Raw genomic sequence first — 13911 nt, 5'->3', positions numbered from 1 at the left:
TCAACTGGCTGTACTCTGTGCCCCTCCCAGATGGCCAAACTTCTCACCCTATCACTAAGGGAGAGGCCAGCCACCCTTCGCAGGAAGCTCATTTCTGCCGCTTGTATCCACGATCTCGTTCTTTCGGTCACTACCCACAGCTCGTGACCAGTGTTGGTCAAGTTACTTGAAAAAAGTAATCAGTAACTAATTACTGATTACTTCCCCCAAAAAGTAATCCCGTTACTTTACTGATTACTTATTTTCAAAAGTAATTAATTACTTAGTTACTTAGTTACTTTTTAAAAACACGATTTACAACCTGAAGAGGTGATAAAGCGATAGATCTTTCAGCCCAATTCTACTTTTTCTCCATAATCCATCATACAAAATGTAATCAAATGGAAAAGTCTCTTTTTAAAACTTGTTTTATTAGTGTGAATTCTCTAAAAGCATTCACAGTATTATTATTATTATTATTATTATTATTATTATTATTATTATTATTATTATTATTATTATTATTATTATTATTATTATATATTCCGTACGTTTTTTGGCATCTAATTCCTTCAAAACCGTTCAACTTAGAAAAACCATTCAAACACCATTAGATTCCTCTTCTTTTGGACATCATTGCTTGTATTTTTCTCATTTTTAACATTTATATTTTTAAAATTATTCAACTTTATTCAAGAAATTGTGGAAATACAAAGGCAAATCACTATCATATTTTCTGGGACTGTCATGTTATTAAAACTTACTGGAAGGGAACACATGCAGCAATACAAGAGACATTTGGAAGATATTTACCTTTGGAAAGCAAAACTCTATTTTTTGGACTTATGCCAGAAGGATGGACAAAGAACGATAAATACTTGTTTAATATTTTACTGGCAGCAGGCAAAAAAGCCATCACAAAAAATGGCTTTCTTCAGAGAGCCCAACTATGAACATGTGGATGGACATCACAATGGACATTCCCAGAATGGAGAACATGACAGCAGATGTGAACTACAAGAGGGACCTGTTTGTATCACGATGGAGGAAATGGATGGACTACATTAAAAAACACAGGCCAGATTTTGATTTTGCTTTAGATTCTGACTTTGTTAACTACTAGAAGACTACAGGAAATATTAGTTATATTAATGGAGACAAAAACACACTCCCTACATTTTTTTCTTTCTTTTTTCTTTTTCCTTATGTATCTTTTATTTATTTATTGTTTCCTGTTTTGCTTCTTTTTCTTTTCTTTTCTTTCTTCTTCTTCTTTCATTCTTTTTGTATGGATATTTTAGTTGTTTAAATATAGAAAAAAAAAAAGAAAAATATATGTAGTGACAAATTGCTGAAGTTGGTGGTATTGTATAGTGATTCCAAAATGTCAATTAAAAAAAGACAAAAAAAAGACCTTTTTAAATTCCTAAAATATAAATGTCCAGGGTGAAAGTCTCTAAATTATTTGTCCAATACTGTAATATCTGTGGTAAAATGTTTACAGGTCCATCACAATTACCCTACAACAAATACACACACATTTTCATTTAGTAGTTTTTATATATTATATTTATGATATTAATAGAATAGAATAGAATAGAATAGAATAGAATTTAACTTTATTGTCATTGCACATGTCACAAGTACAAGGCAACAAAATGCAGTTTGGATCCATCCAGAAGTGCTTTAGCATGATATAGATATATTACAATATACATATTAGCAATAATATAGGTATATAGACATGATATGGTAGCTATATGGTATAGCTATGATATTGTAGCTATAGTTATAGAACAAATATAGATACAGAGTAGGACTATGATTTGATTTTTTTTATTTGAAGAACAGCTTTGACAAAAGGGGTTTTCACCAGCTTTTCTGAACTGCTACAATTAAGAATTAGAAAACACAAACACACACACATCCAAGAAAAGCAGTTCTTGTTGATTAAGATGAACAGGTATGCAGACCGAATATTTTTTCAGGTTCTCTTGTGCTTTTAAAATAGTAGTATTATTCTGCCATCTGCTGGAGAAATGTGCAACATTTCATATCTGAAAAGTACTTTTCAAACTTTTTTGTTTTGAAAATATAAAAGCATTTATAAAAAGCCTTAATGAATGCTTAAACAGTGGTTTGCTGACCCCTGCGCCCCTTTTATAAGTTCTTAACTATTTTTTGCATTTTTTTTTTATTTATATTACATTTACATTTAAATCTATAACTAACTATATAACTATATATAAATGTCATCTGTGAAACAGAATATTGCAAGCAGGTTCTTTAATATTCTCCAAAAAACACACAATTTCAGTATTTTAATAACCAGCACGTGTTATTTTAGAATGAGCATAATGAATGTGAATACAACAACGTGCAAGTTTGGAATTACTTATTCCAGCTTTCAGCACCTCAGTACGGTGCTGAAAGCTTTAAATAAACCATCCCTTCAATAAATAACCACATATTAAAAGGTAAAACACTTTGACTTGTGACACATGCATTCAGCCACAATTAAAAACACAAAGTCAGTGTCTTGAGTTTCATATGTGATGTTGGATCCGCAGAATCATCATTTTCACCGAGTGGTCATCTCTGTTATGAAATTTGGCAAGATTAAAGACCTCAAAAAAGAAAGTCTCCATCTCCAGCTCATGCAACTGCATACACGTATAAATATTATCTTCACAATAGTCACAGTTCAATGTGGGCAGCCGCTGCTGTAAAGTAACATTATCACAATATTCTGCACAAAATAAGCAGATGTAGAATGCTTACGCAAGACTTCTGGAGCTCAAATACGTTAAATATAAAAACACATTAAATGTCTTTTCATGAGACTTTGTGGAGTTCCAGAATGGAAGAAAAGCTAAAGCGAGGTAATTTATGTAAAGACAAGTGATAATGTCAAGCTTTTATCTTTGATAGTCTTTGAGATAATCATCTTCAAATATTGCATCAGATTTCACATGTAAAAGGTTTCAGGTATGCCTCTTTGCTCTAAGGCTTTTATCCAGTTCACCTTTATATTACATTAAGCAGGGACTCATTGTTTTTTTCTTCCCACAAAAAATTGAGACACGAAATATACAGTCAACATTTTAATATTACACTGTAAAGTCAAACTTTTATAACCCAATAATAAAATTCAAAGTATTCACTTATCAATGAAAAGTACTGAAGGAAAAAGCTTGTGTGTAATTAAATTGTTATACTATATCTTAATGTACTATAAGTAAGATCCATTATTTTGAAAAAAATGACTGCCTTTATTATTTTATTAATTTATAACTCTTAGTTTGTCTCAGTATACACGCTATCCTGCCGTAGGTTATTGAAATGTATGCATTTGCTTGTGAGCTTTATTTAAAATACTCTTAAGTAGTTATCATGTTCATTGTAATGTACAACATGTAACACAACTGCAGTTTTAGATTGCATTACTGTTCATTTCTTGTTGCTGTGGGAAATAGAATAGCTGTCTGTGTTGTGTTGTGATTTTTTAAATGTTTTTTTAAACAGGACATTAACTCTTTCGTAATTGCTCTCGACTTAATATTAGTTAAACTTTTAGACTTCTGCAACATATGATGAGTTGCCACAGATCACACCAGCATCTTCATAGTGGGCACAGTTATGTGTCCCCACACCAGCATGTCTGCAATCTAAAAGGCTGGATTCAGTGCCTACACACTTAACATCATCAAGAAGAATCCGCAAATCCTTTCCCTCACCAAACTCAGAGTTCTTAGCTGCTTTCAGAGCATGTTGGAAACCGAGCTGCCGGCAAATCACTCTAGCATTGACAAGGGTCCACAGGTCATCACACACGGTACCCCATTCCCCATTAATGTAGATTTCTACACGTCCACGGTCACTCCTGGAATCCCCAACCAGTCTCACTGCTCCCGTCTGGATGTGAGGTGCACGTTCCAATTTGGATTTATTCTTCCTATGCCGGCCTTTACGCCTTGAATTTTTGGTTGTTTTGGAAGTACCTGTGGCTGGTACAGGAGTAATCAGGCCTGCTCCTGTTTCACCTCGATGATCACTTAGCTCTTGGTGCCATTGATAGGATTCAGTGGATTGTGGCTCAAAGTTTTCATTCGGCAGGTCAATGCCAACCAGCGCTAATGGAAGATCATGAAACAATATAGACCAAATCATATTATAAAAACTGAGATAGCTGGTTTATCATTTCAGTTTGTGTGAAGAGAATGTGTATGTGAACTCACTTTCTTGAGGAACAAACTTGATGAGATTGCTTTTTACTCTCACTGGAAGAGGGTCGTAGTGGCACTGTCTTGGTGGAGCACGTCTAAAACACAATGACAAATAACTGTTTATTGATAGATTCTCTGTTTATTCTTATTTATCCGCTGACAGTCTGTTTTTAACAGTCAAGATCAGACACGGTGATAAAGGAGGAGTTAGGTTCCTTTTATTGCTTCTCTTTGCCATCCTTTAACATTTAACATTTATTGTCCTTTTGGAAATTGACCATACCAATGAATCATTGTCGTCTGTGGAGACCGCCATTGCACTGACTGCTGTGTTTTTAGAGGGGTCTGCTTTAAGGCAGTCGTGAAATTTCCTCCCCATATGAACAGCAACAATTACTAAAAACTACTCTTCCATCTATTTACTGACTTCTGTTATTAATTAATAACCTAAATTAATCTCCCAAATTAATTAATTTTTCTCAGTGATTACATTCAAATTTACACCTAAACTGTGTCATTTGTTAGAATGCAACATCATAAGGTTCAACCGGGGAGAAAAAAAAGCTAAAATCTCTCCACTCACCAGAAAAACATGTAATGGGCATCTTGAGGCACCTAATTTTGACTGTGTAGCTAATCAGATACAATATATTGTGAAGCCCACAACTCAAGAAGAGAATTAGAACAAATACATTGTAATCACGTCGAACTTCCAGACCTCGTCTTTATTACTGCCTCTATTAACACAAACCCGTTGATCTCCTCCACTTTGACAGATTACAATTGTAGTCTCCCTGTAGTCTCTCTCCAGTTTGGCACAATCCAGACTTTCAAGATTAACAGAGAAACTCTTCACATTAGAAATGGGAGTAGAAAGGAATCACACATCTCCATCAAATCTTCAAGTTAATACACTCATGTTAGCCTCTAATCTTTTTCAAAGTTTCTGATTAGACAACAGAAATGTTCTTTACTACCTGCAACTACAAAACACAGCTAAGAAGAGAATTCCTATACTTCACAACCCCACAGATCTCAACTCTTTCCCCAAAAAAAACAATAAAAAACATGATCACAAAATCAATATAACTATTTGCAAATGAAAATAAGACTTCAAGAGTGGGTTTTCGGGCATGGATTTCTATGAGTGCATTTTTGCCTACATTTATTCTATAAGTCCATGACAAAAATACCAATTTACAACTGAACTGACAGAAGTTGAGACCTGCAGCTAAAGATGAGGCACTGAAACGGTTTATATAAGAAACAGAGAAAAGTCCCTGTCTATCTCCACATCTGTAAGAAGAGTAACACCAAATAAAAAAAAACGAAAGTGCACTTCAGCAATCCCTCAGATTGAATGCAGGAAGATGCATTATTGAGATTACTGAAAATGTTCTCACTGTATTTTCTACCTTTCCATCCCCTGATACAAATGACTGGAAATATTTTGGAATCTTGATCACAGGTCTTGATTAATAGCATGCACATGTGGGCTGTCAAGTAGCCAGGAACGCTTCAGTGACAGAATCTTACTGAATCTATATCTATGTACAGATGTTTCTCTGGACCTGACTAAAGGAACTAAACAAAAATAATGGTAAGTGGAACAGTGTGGTTATGCTTTCTCTACAAAGATGTTTCTCCCTCTAAACAACCTGTCATTGATTCTGGTGAGTTTGCCTAAATTCATATTAATTTCATTTAAAACAAACTGAAAATAATGAGTAATTCTATCACTCACCTTGAGGGATCGATGACTTTATAAACGACTCCTGAAGGTGATGTAGCACTTGGTATTGCAGTGGACATGAAGTAAAGCTCACCTGAAATGAATAACATATTTAAAGAATATTACACAAAACATTCATTTCAACTGCTTAAACCAGCTAAAAACACTACAGGAAAAACATTAACTGTGAGATTGTGAGATGATTCGTTACCAGATTCATCCTCAGCAAAGGAGATAATGTACTGGTGATAGTTGTTGATAAGTCCAGGAAAGGCACAGGTTAGCCCCATCCCCATACATATCTCGTTGTATTTCCAGTTTCCTGTTTTTTTGTCCTCCTGCAGGCTCATCAAACGCCTGGAACATAAATAAAATCTATGATTTCTAATGTGTAGGCACTTTGTGTGTTTTTTGTGTTTTTAATTTCACACCCCTTAGTACCAGTTACTTCTGCATTTTTAGAGTACTTATGAATTCCTTCAAATAACTATAGTACATTTGGTACATTGCACACTGGAGTTTTGGATAAGAAATGAAAGATACAGAAGACCTGATATTGACCTCTGATAGTGAAAAGATATGGTTGTTACAGGGACTAGAAAGAGAGAGGCCTGGACTTGGACACCGCTGTCTTAGACTATTTAAAAGTAGAATGGGAGGCAAAGCCTTCAGCTTTAAGCCTCGTCTTCTCTGGAACCAGCTCCCAGTTTGGATTGGGGAGACAGGCAACTTTTTTACTTTTAAGATTATACTCAAGACCTTCCTTTTTGACCCCGAGATACTTGAACTCCTCCACTTGGGGCAGGAACTCATCCCCGACCCGGAGTGGGCACTCTCCCTTTTCCAGCTGAGAACCATGGCCTCGGATTTGGAGGTGCTGATCCTCATTCCCGCTGATTCACACTCGGCTGCGAACCGTTCCAGTGCGAGCTGGAGGCCTTCACCCGATGAAGCCAACAGAACCACATCATCCGGGAGGAGGCCCCGGTGCAGACCCAGGACACGCTGGAGAGATTATATCTCTCGGCTGGCCTGGGAACGCCTTGGTGTTCCCCCGGACAAGCTGGAGGAGGTGGCTGGGGAGAGGGAGGTCTGGGCCTCTTTGCTTAGGCTGCTGCCCCCGCGACCCGACCCCGGACAAAGCGGATGACGATGGACCTTCCTTTTTGATAAAGCATATAGTTAGGTGACCTTTTTTAGGCTCTAGTTTAGGCTGCTAGGATGATGCACCCATGGTGAGTGAAGTATTTTTCCTTCACTCACCTTTTCAAGGTTCAAGGTTCAAGGTTCTTTATTCGTCACATGCATAGTTATACAAGTATAACACAGTGAAATGTAACCTGACACGCTCCTCGACATGTGCAAAGGGGGGGAGAGAGGAAGAAGCAAGCAGGTGAATTCTGTACATTAAGTGAATTAAATAAGAATAGACAATCTGAACATTTACAAAATAGACAATATGAACATATTTAAAATTAAAGGAATTTGAAATGTACTTTGTGGGTTTAGAGCAGGGGTGTCAAACTCAAATACACAGTGGGCCAAAATTCAAAACAGGAACAAAGTCGCGGGCTAACATTAATATTTATTGAAAAATATTTATTCCTCCAGATATAAGAATGAATCTTTTCTTATGGACTCAAACACGTTTTGCTGAAAAACTGAATATGGAACAAGCAAAGCTTAATACTAAACAATATATATATTAGCTGTATAATACCAGTAGGCCAGCTCTAATAGTCATTTGGTATGGCTTCGCGGGCCAAATGTAATTAGGCTGCGCGGGCCAGAGTTTGACACCTATGTGTTAGAGTATGTAGAAGAGAGTCCTGTCTCAGTCACTTATGGAGCAATCCTGCAGCAGCGTTCTGCTGTACGGATCACTCTCTGAAGAGCTTTTCAGTCTTTAACACAGCTGTTCCCAAACCAGGATGTGGTGTTCTGTGTGAGGATGCTCTCCACAGCGCCTGTATAGAAAATCCTGAGGATCGCTGGAGAGACCTTCACTCACTATGTATTTGTACACCACTCTGCATTTAATCATTAGTTGTTATGAATGCCTGGCTCTCTTCCACAGCTTGTGCTTTATCCTGTCTTCTCCCCATCAGCCCCCTCCAGTTGCAGCAGATAGCTGCTCCTCCTTGACCCTGGTTCTGCTGGAGGTTCCTTCCTGTTAAAATGGAGTTTTTCCTTCCCACTGTCACCAAGTGCTTGCTCAGTTGGTTAGTATCTTGCCCAACAACACTTCCACACATGGCCTAGAGAAGCAGGGACTCAACCCGGCCCCTCTATTCAGCCACATAGCTGCCATCCTATTACAATATAAAAGTATTTTTTATTTCCTAAATTAGGTGGACACTCTGAAAGTCTACACAAAAGGTTAAGATTAGCATCTTTGAGTAAGACTTGTGGAGTGGTTCTGGTCTACCTAGAATTCAGCTATCAAGACTAGTCCAACCAGGATTAGTCTTGATAGCTGAATCAATACTGATGTTGATAGATGAACCAATACTGAAATAATGGTGACCTGAAGAAGAGAAGGTCCTTCATTTTATTTGGCGAGGAACGTGGAGGGTTTGTAAAAAATGAATTTTTCAAGTAGCCATTTCTGAAATCCTAGGATGTGAATGAAGTTGCATCAAACACAGCAGTTATTTTTAATTTTTTGACAGAAACAACAGTTATTTAGATTTTGGGGGGCAGACATAACACTCCTTTAATTTCCTTTTATTTCACTACTGTTATCAAAATAAAAATAAATGTTTTAAACAATAAAATAACATCTTTCAAGTGAATCCTACCCACTCATGAAGTCTCCAAATATATAAATGCCATTCAGGTTGGGGTATTCGCAACCTCGATACACATAACCACCAGTGACTGACTTGCCCATCCTATGAGGATATGCATAAACAGGCAGGACATCATCTGTGAAAAAAATGAAAAAGGGTCATTAACTGCATTAGTATGAATCTCCATTATCAGAGCATCAGAACAGGATGTGCCATTGTAGCCATGTTAGATACATCTTAGTTCAACATTGGGTTGGGTTCAGTCAAGTACCAACAAATGATTTGTCATCCATATTTGACTGATAAGCTAAATGTAATTCTGAATTTTTAAGCAAATATTTATTGCGTTGCTAATTAAGAGTGATTCTGAATATAAACTCTGCCATTAATTTGGAAAAATGTAGGACCTGATTCAGAAGAAGAAATGTGGGGGGAATCAGTGACAATGAATCATGTAATGGCGACAGTGAGAGAGTAATAGTGTCTCTATTGAACAAGACATTTATGTAAACTATTCAGTAATTGTATGATGTTTTTGTTCATACAAAAACTGCAAAATATACTCAGCATCTGATTTATCAGGTACGCTTATTAAACTGCTTGTTAATGCAATCAGCCAATCATGGCACCTACTTAATGGGTTTAGACACAATCAAAACAACCCGCTGAAATTCAAATCAAGCATCAGAATGAAGAAGCAATTACTTTGGATATGGCATAGTTATTAATGCCAGACAAGACGGCTGGACTATTTCAGAAACTGTTGACCAAATTCTGATTTTTCCACATAACATGGGCTAACCAAAATAAAAGAATGGAAAAAAGTTGCCTGAAGTGGTGATTTTGGATGGTAGGCTGGTGGCAGTGGTATAATGGTGTGGAGAATATTTCCTTGGTCCACTTTTTGTCCCTTCACACCTCTGAGCATTGTTTAACTGCCACAGCCTAATTTGATGCATGTTCAGTCTTCCATGTAAGAAAAACCAGAAAGTTGATTTCACCAGAAGAATTAACGCACTTCTGAGTGCAAAATGGTGACTAGTCTGAGACAAGTGTAGACTGATTGTGCTATTTTTAAAGCAATGAATAAATTACACAGACAAATCTTTAACATACATAATAGTACATTGATGTGGCATACCTACCTAATGAACTGTTGGCACATAGTTTCTTATCATAGCAAGAGAAGCCTTCTTTAGCTCTCCAGCCATAATTTCGACCTTTCTCGATTATATCGATTTCCTCGAACTTGTTCTGGCCTACATCCCCACAAAAGATACGCCCTTTGCCGTCTTTGGTCCATGGATCACCCCGGTCCACCGAACACCTCCACATATTGCGAACACCGTAAGCATAAACCTCCGGGCGTGCTCCCTGTTCATGTATAAACGGGTTATCTGGAGGAATTCTGTACAATGGACCTCTCTGGTTGTCATCCACATCAATTCGAAGCACTTTACCCAAGAGAGCTGACCTACAACGTAAAAAATGTTGATCTTTCACTACATATTGATTGTCAGTGTTTCCACAGTTTTTAAACAGCAATACCATCAGTACTCTCATCCTCTCTCCTCTTTAACAGACACACAACAATTCAAGCTGTATATTTTTGTATAGTTGTCATATTTATCTTTAAAACATTGTAATAAAAAATTGAAAATTTTTACTCTTTTTGCAATTTCTTACTGAACACGAACTGAACATAATTTTCACCAGATTGTAATGAAGGTTATAATGTCATAACAACATGCCTGTAAAGAAAGCACGTGGCAGATTTTTTCATCTAAAATGTCAAGAAACATACAAGATTATACATTCAAATGAGCTTTTTTACATTTTAATGAATAAATGTTTTACTTTTTCATTTTTGGATGTCTAATTATGAGCTCCTTACTTGTTCTGAGCATTCCCATATTTCCCAAATGGGTCTCCTGCCATTCCACCATCACCTGTGAAAATATACAAGTACCCATCATCTGCAAATAGCAGCTGCCCTCCATTATGGTTGGATGCCGGTTCATCAATCTCCAGAATAACTCTAAAGGAAAATGTTGATACAAGAAATAAGGAATAGATCGGGTGTTAAAACAAATTTACACAAAAAAACACAAAAGAATTGATGCAAACGTTTGTTTCTCTCTGATAATGGTCAATATGACAAAAAGTATAAAACTGCAAAACAGTTCAGGTTTTAGAAAAAGGTAGTGCTTTTTGCTAACCAAGTACAACAGTTCATACCTACCGCTCAGAGGTGTGGTCCACCTCATTCATGTCATTGGCTGATACGTGGAACTCACTGATTCTGATTCTCTCATCAAAACCCACCTCCACTGAGTAATACACATACAGCTTCCCATTGTACTTGTATTTGGGGTGAAAGGCAAGTCCGAGAAAGCCTCTCTCATCACCTTCCCACGATGATGTTAGCACTGCCTGGGTAATGTTCAAAAATGGTCTCTCCAGCTTGGACCGATCTGGAAGATAGGTCCACACCAGGCCGACCTGTTCTGCCACAAAGAATCTATGTGTGCCATCATTGGCATGCACCATGGCTAATGGATTCTGGAGACCATTGGCCACTTCTTCCAGGCACAGCTGCAGACAGCCATCTGAGTTCACCTGAATGCCACCAAGGTTCTGGGTGAGTTGCTGGTTGTTAAGCAGATATGGATAACAGTAGTCCTTGTCGTGTATCTCCAGGTAATGGCAGAGACTGGTCTGATTTTCTCTGAAGTTTGCTATATATGGGTCACCAGACAAGAAAGGAATGGTGAAAGAACACTTATTCCAAAACTGAAAGCAGTATTCAGAGCAGAGGCCTGGGATGGTCCTGACCGGGGTGCTTGGATCCTCAGCATCAAAGAGGTGAGCTGCATAGGGAGAACACTCCTGAGATCAGACAGATGGAGGAGAGACAAAAAAGGAGGAAAAGAAGAGACAAGCAACAAGAAGGAACAGTTAGTGCCACTGATAGCATGTAAAGTGGTCTTTAAACCTGCATTAGTTGTTTTTGTTACATGGATTACAATATGAACAAGTTACAAATACAGCGTACATAGGACAAGCATGATTTTAAATAAACTGCTTATTGCTGCAGTTTAACATCTGTCAAATGTAGAGGCTTTGCATTCATTTGACATTATGTATCCTTTATATAAATCTTAGTCCAATACTCTCAGGGAACTGTCATCCCTTTACCTACTTGTTCTTCCATTACAAAGAAAAAAAGTCTGTAACTCTCTTTGCCCATTGTTTCCTGCTGTGCACAGTCTTATATAAAAGCCTCTCTTGTGAAATAGTATTAGTGATGTCAGTGAACTAAACCAGTAAAGTTGTGGGCCATAACACAAAATATTGTTGAGCTTAAAAAGCTAAAATGGAGACAGCAGCAATATTTCTTAATGTTAAGAAAGTTCATTCAGCCCTTATGACTAAAGGAGATATATAGAAGAGATATATAACTTTAGTCTTGACCCATATCCGTATATATAAAATGATATGTCATGGTCAGGTGTGCTAAATTCTGCATAGAACTAGGGTTCTCCCTGTGCACTTTAACCACCTTGTATTCAGATAATTGAATAGATGATGGTAAATGAATATTAATGTTAAGAATGAATAATAATGTACTGAAGTACATTATTATTCATTCTTAACATTAATACATACTTGCAAAGCAAGATTACTGCAGGTTATTGTATTGAGATATGCCTGTAGATGATAAGGAGCATAATTCCATCTATTTCCTATAGCCTGCTTTACCAGTAATGACAGAACATAAATAAAGCACTAGATTTTCAGACAAATCTTTCATAGCCTTTACTGTATATCAGTGTAAGCTTTCAAAGTCGTCATGACATTTTTTAACTTGTTTGTTGTTTTGCTTCTGTTGCTTATTTCACAGCAGTTGTTTTGTTTGGCCAGTGTAATGGTAGGTCCTGGACTCAGCCAACCGACCTTTGTCCACGTGTTCCTACCTGGCAGAGCAAGTCAAAGATGAACCCGGCACAGCTGGTATATCCACTGTAGTCAAAATTATCCATAATCTGGTAGTATTTAGACATCAGCTCCTGGTCCTTCTGATAATCACAGCAGCCAAATTCCTTGTACATTATACAAAATTCCAGCTCCTTCTGCGGTCGGAAGGGCGGTTTAAAATCCAAACACTGCGGGTGTAACATCACAGGTGCAAAACATAGTGTCAAAAACAACAGAGTAGACCAGAGCCACAGATGGCTGGTGATTTTTCCACAACACCGCTGCATCACGGCTCACACTGCGTGACATGGGAGGACAGATTTTTCGAAAGAGGCTTCCCGTGTGGACTTTGATCATTTGCATTGCTCAACGCTCTGACGTGGTGAAGCGCAGGTCGGCGTTTTTTTTTTTTATGTTTGCTCGAGTTTTAGCAAACATAGTTTTAAGCAGTTTGAAATTACAAAGAAAATGTCATCATTCAGTCATTTTAGTAAGTACTGCATCAGTTATGTACAACAGTTTTTTTCAGAACTGACGAAGCAGTCAGTCCTCCGAATCCGACTTTGCGACTGACATTATTGCACTTTGTACATCAGAATAACTAACCCATTTATTTCCAGAGGGGGGCTGAGAAACAATCTTATGCTTCAAAGTAGGAAACAGAAAAATTATGACACGCAAATATGTTTTAAAGTGGTTTGAATGAGGAGTTATAAATTACACTGGGAAGATTTAGTTAACCTTCTTGTTGCCTTCGGTTGAAAAACGAAGCCAAGCTGTTTAATAGCAGAGAAAACGCCTTTTACTTTATCACCTGGAAACCCTGTGTTCTGTTCCTAAGTTAAAACCAACATTAGATAAATCGAAATATCACCTTTCTCCATATTTCCATTTAAGCTGTAAAACGCTTGTGTACAAAGACTGTCGTCGGCTCAGCTAAACTCACAGTCAGCGAGTCAGTCAGGCAGACTACACACATGCAAACATAAACACACTCTTGATTGATCTTTGACTGAAATTGTGTTTATTACATTATGTTCCACCAGTTTTCTATTTTTGGCTACAATACTTTCTCAGGAATTTAACAATTTTTTATTTATTTTAATTTTTTGTTCAAATACTGCTGGATCACATTTTCAATGTTCAAACCAATGACTGTATAAAAGATTTTTATACAGTCATTGGTTCAAACACACACACACAC

The 13911-nt window shown here is 37.2% G+C and overlaps 1 protein-coding gene across 1 annotated transcript; it reads right to left on the bottom strand.

Moving 5' to 3' along the window:
• Positions 1-1799: 1799 nt before the first annotated feature.
• Positions 1800-13042, bottom strand: hhipl1 (HHIP-like 1). The gene is made up of 9 exons (XM_005949560.2): positions 12707-13042; positions 10972-11618; positions 10624-10767; positions 9875-10203; positions 8739-8865; positions 6149-6294; positions 5950-6031; positions 4218-4300; positions 1800-4112 (listed from the first exon to the last, which is right to left on the bottom strand). The coding sequence occupies exons 1-9, from the start codon at positions 12992-12994 to the stop codon at positions 3553-3555; spliced, it is 2406 nt and encodes an 801-aa protein (XP_005949622.1). The 5' UTR covers positions 12995-13042; the 3' UTR covers positions 1800-3552.
• Positions 13043-13911: the final 869 nt, after the last annotated feature.

This window comes from Haplochromis burtoni, unplaced genomic scaffold (genome assembly GCF_018398535.1).
Source record: "Haplochromis burtoni strain Fernald_Lab_line unplaced genomic scaffold, NCSU_Asbu1 Contig_679, whole genome shotgun sequence".
NCBI classification, from domain to species: domain Eukaryota; kingdom Metazoa; phylum Chordata; class Actinopteri; order Cichliformes; family Cichlidae; genus Haplochromis; species Haplochromis burtoni.
The sequence above is the reverse complement of the archived record's forward strand: the minus strand, read 5'-3'. Positions and strand labels throughout refer to the sequence as shown.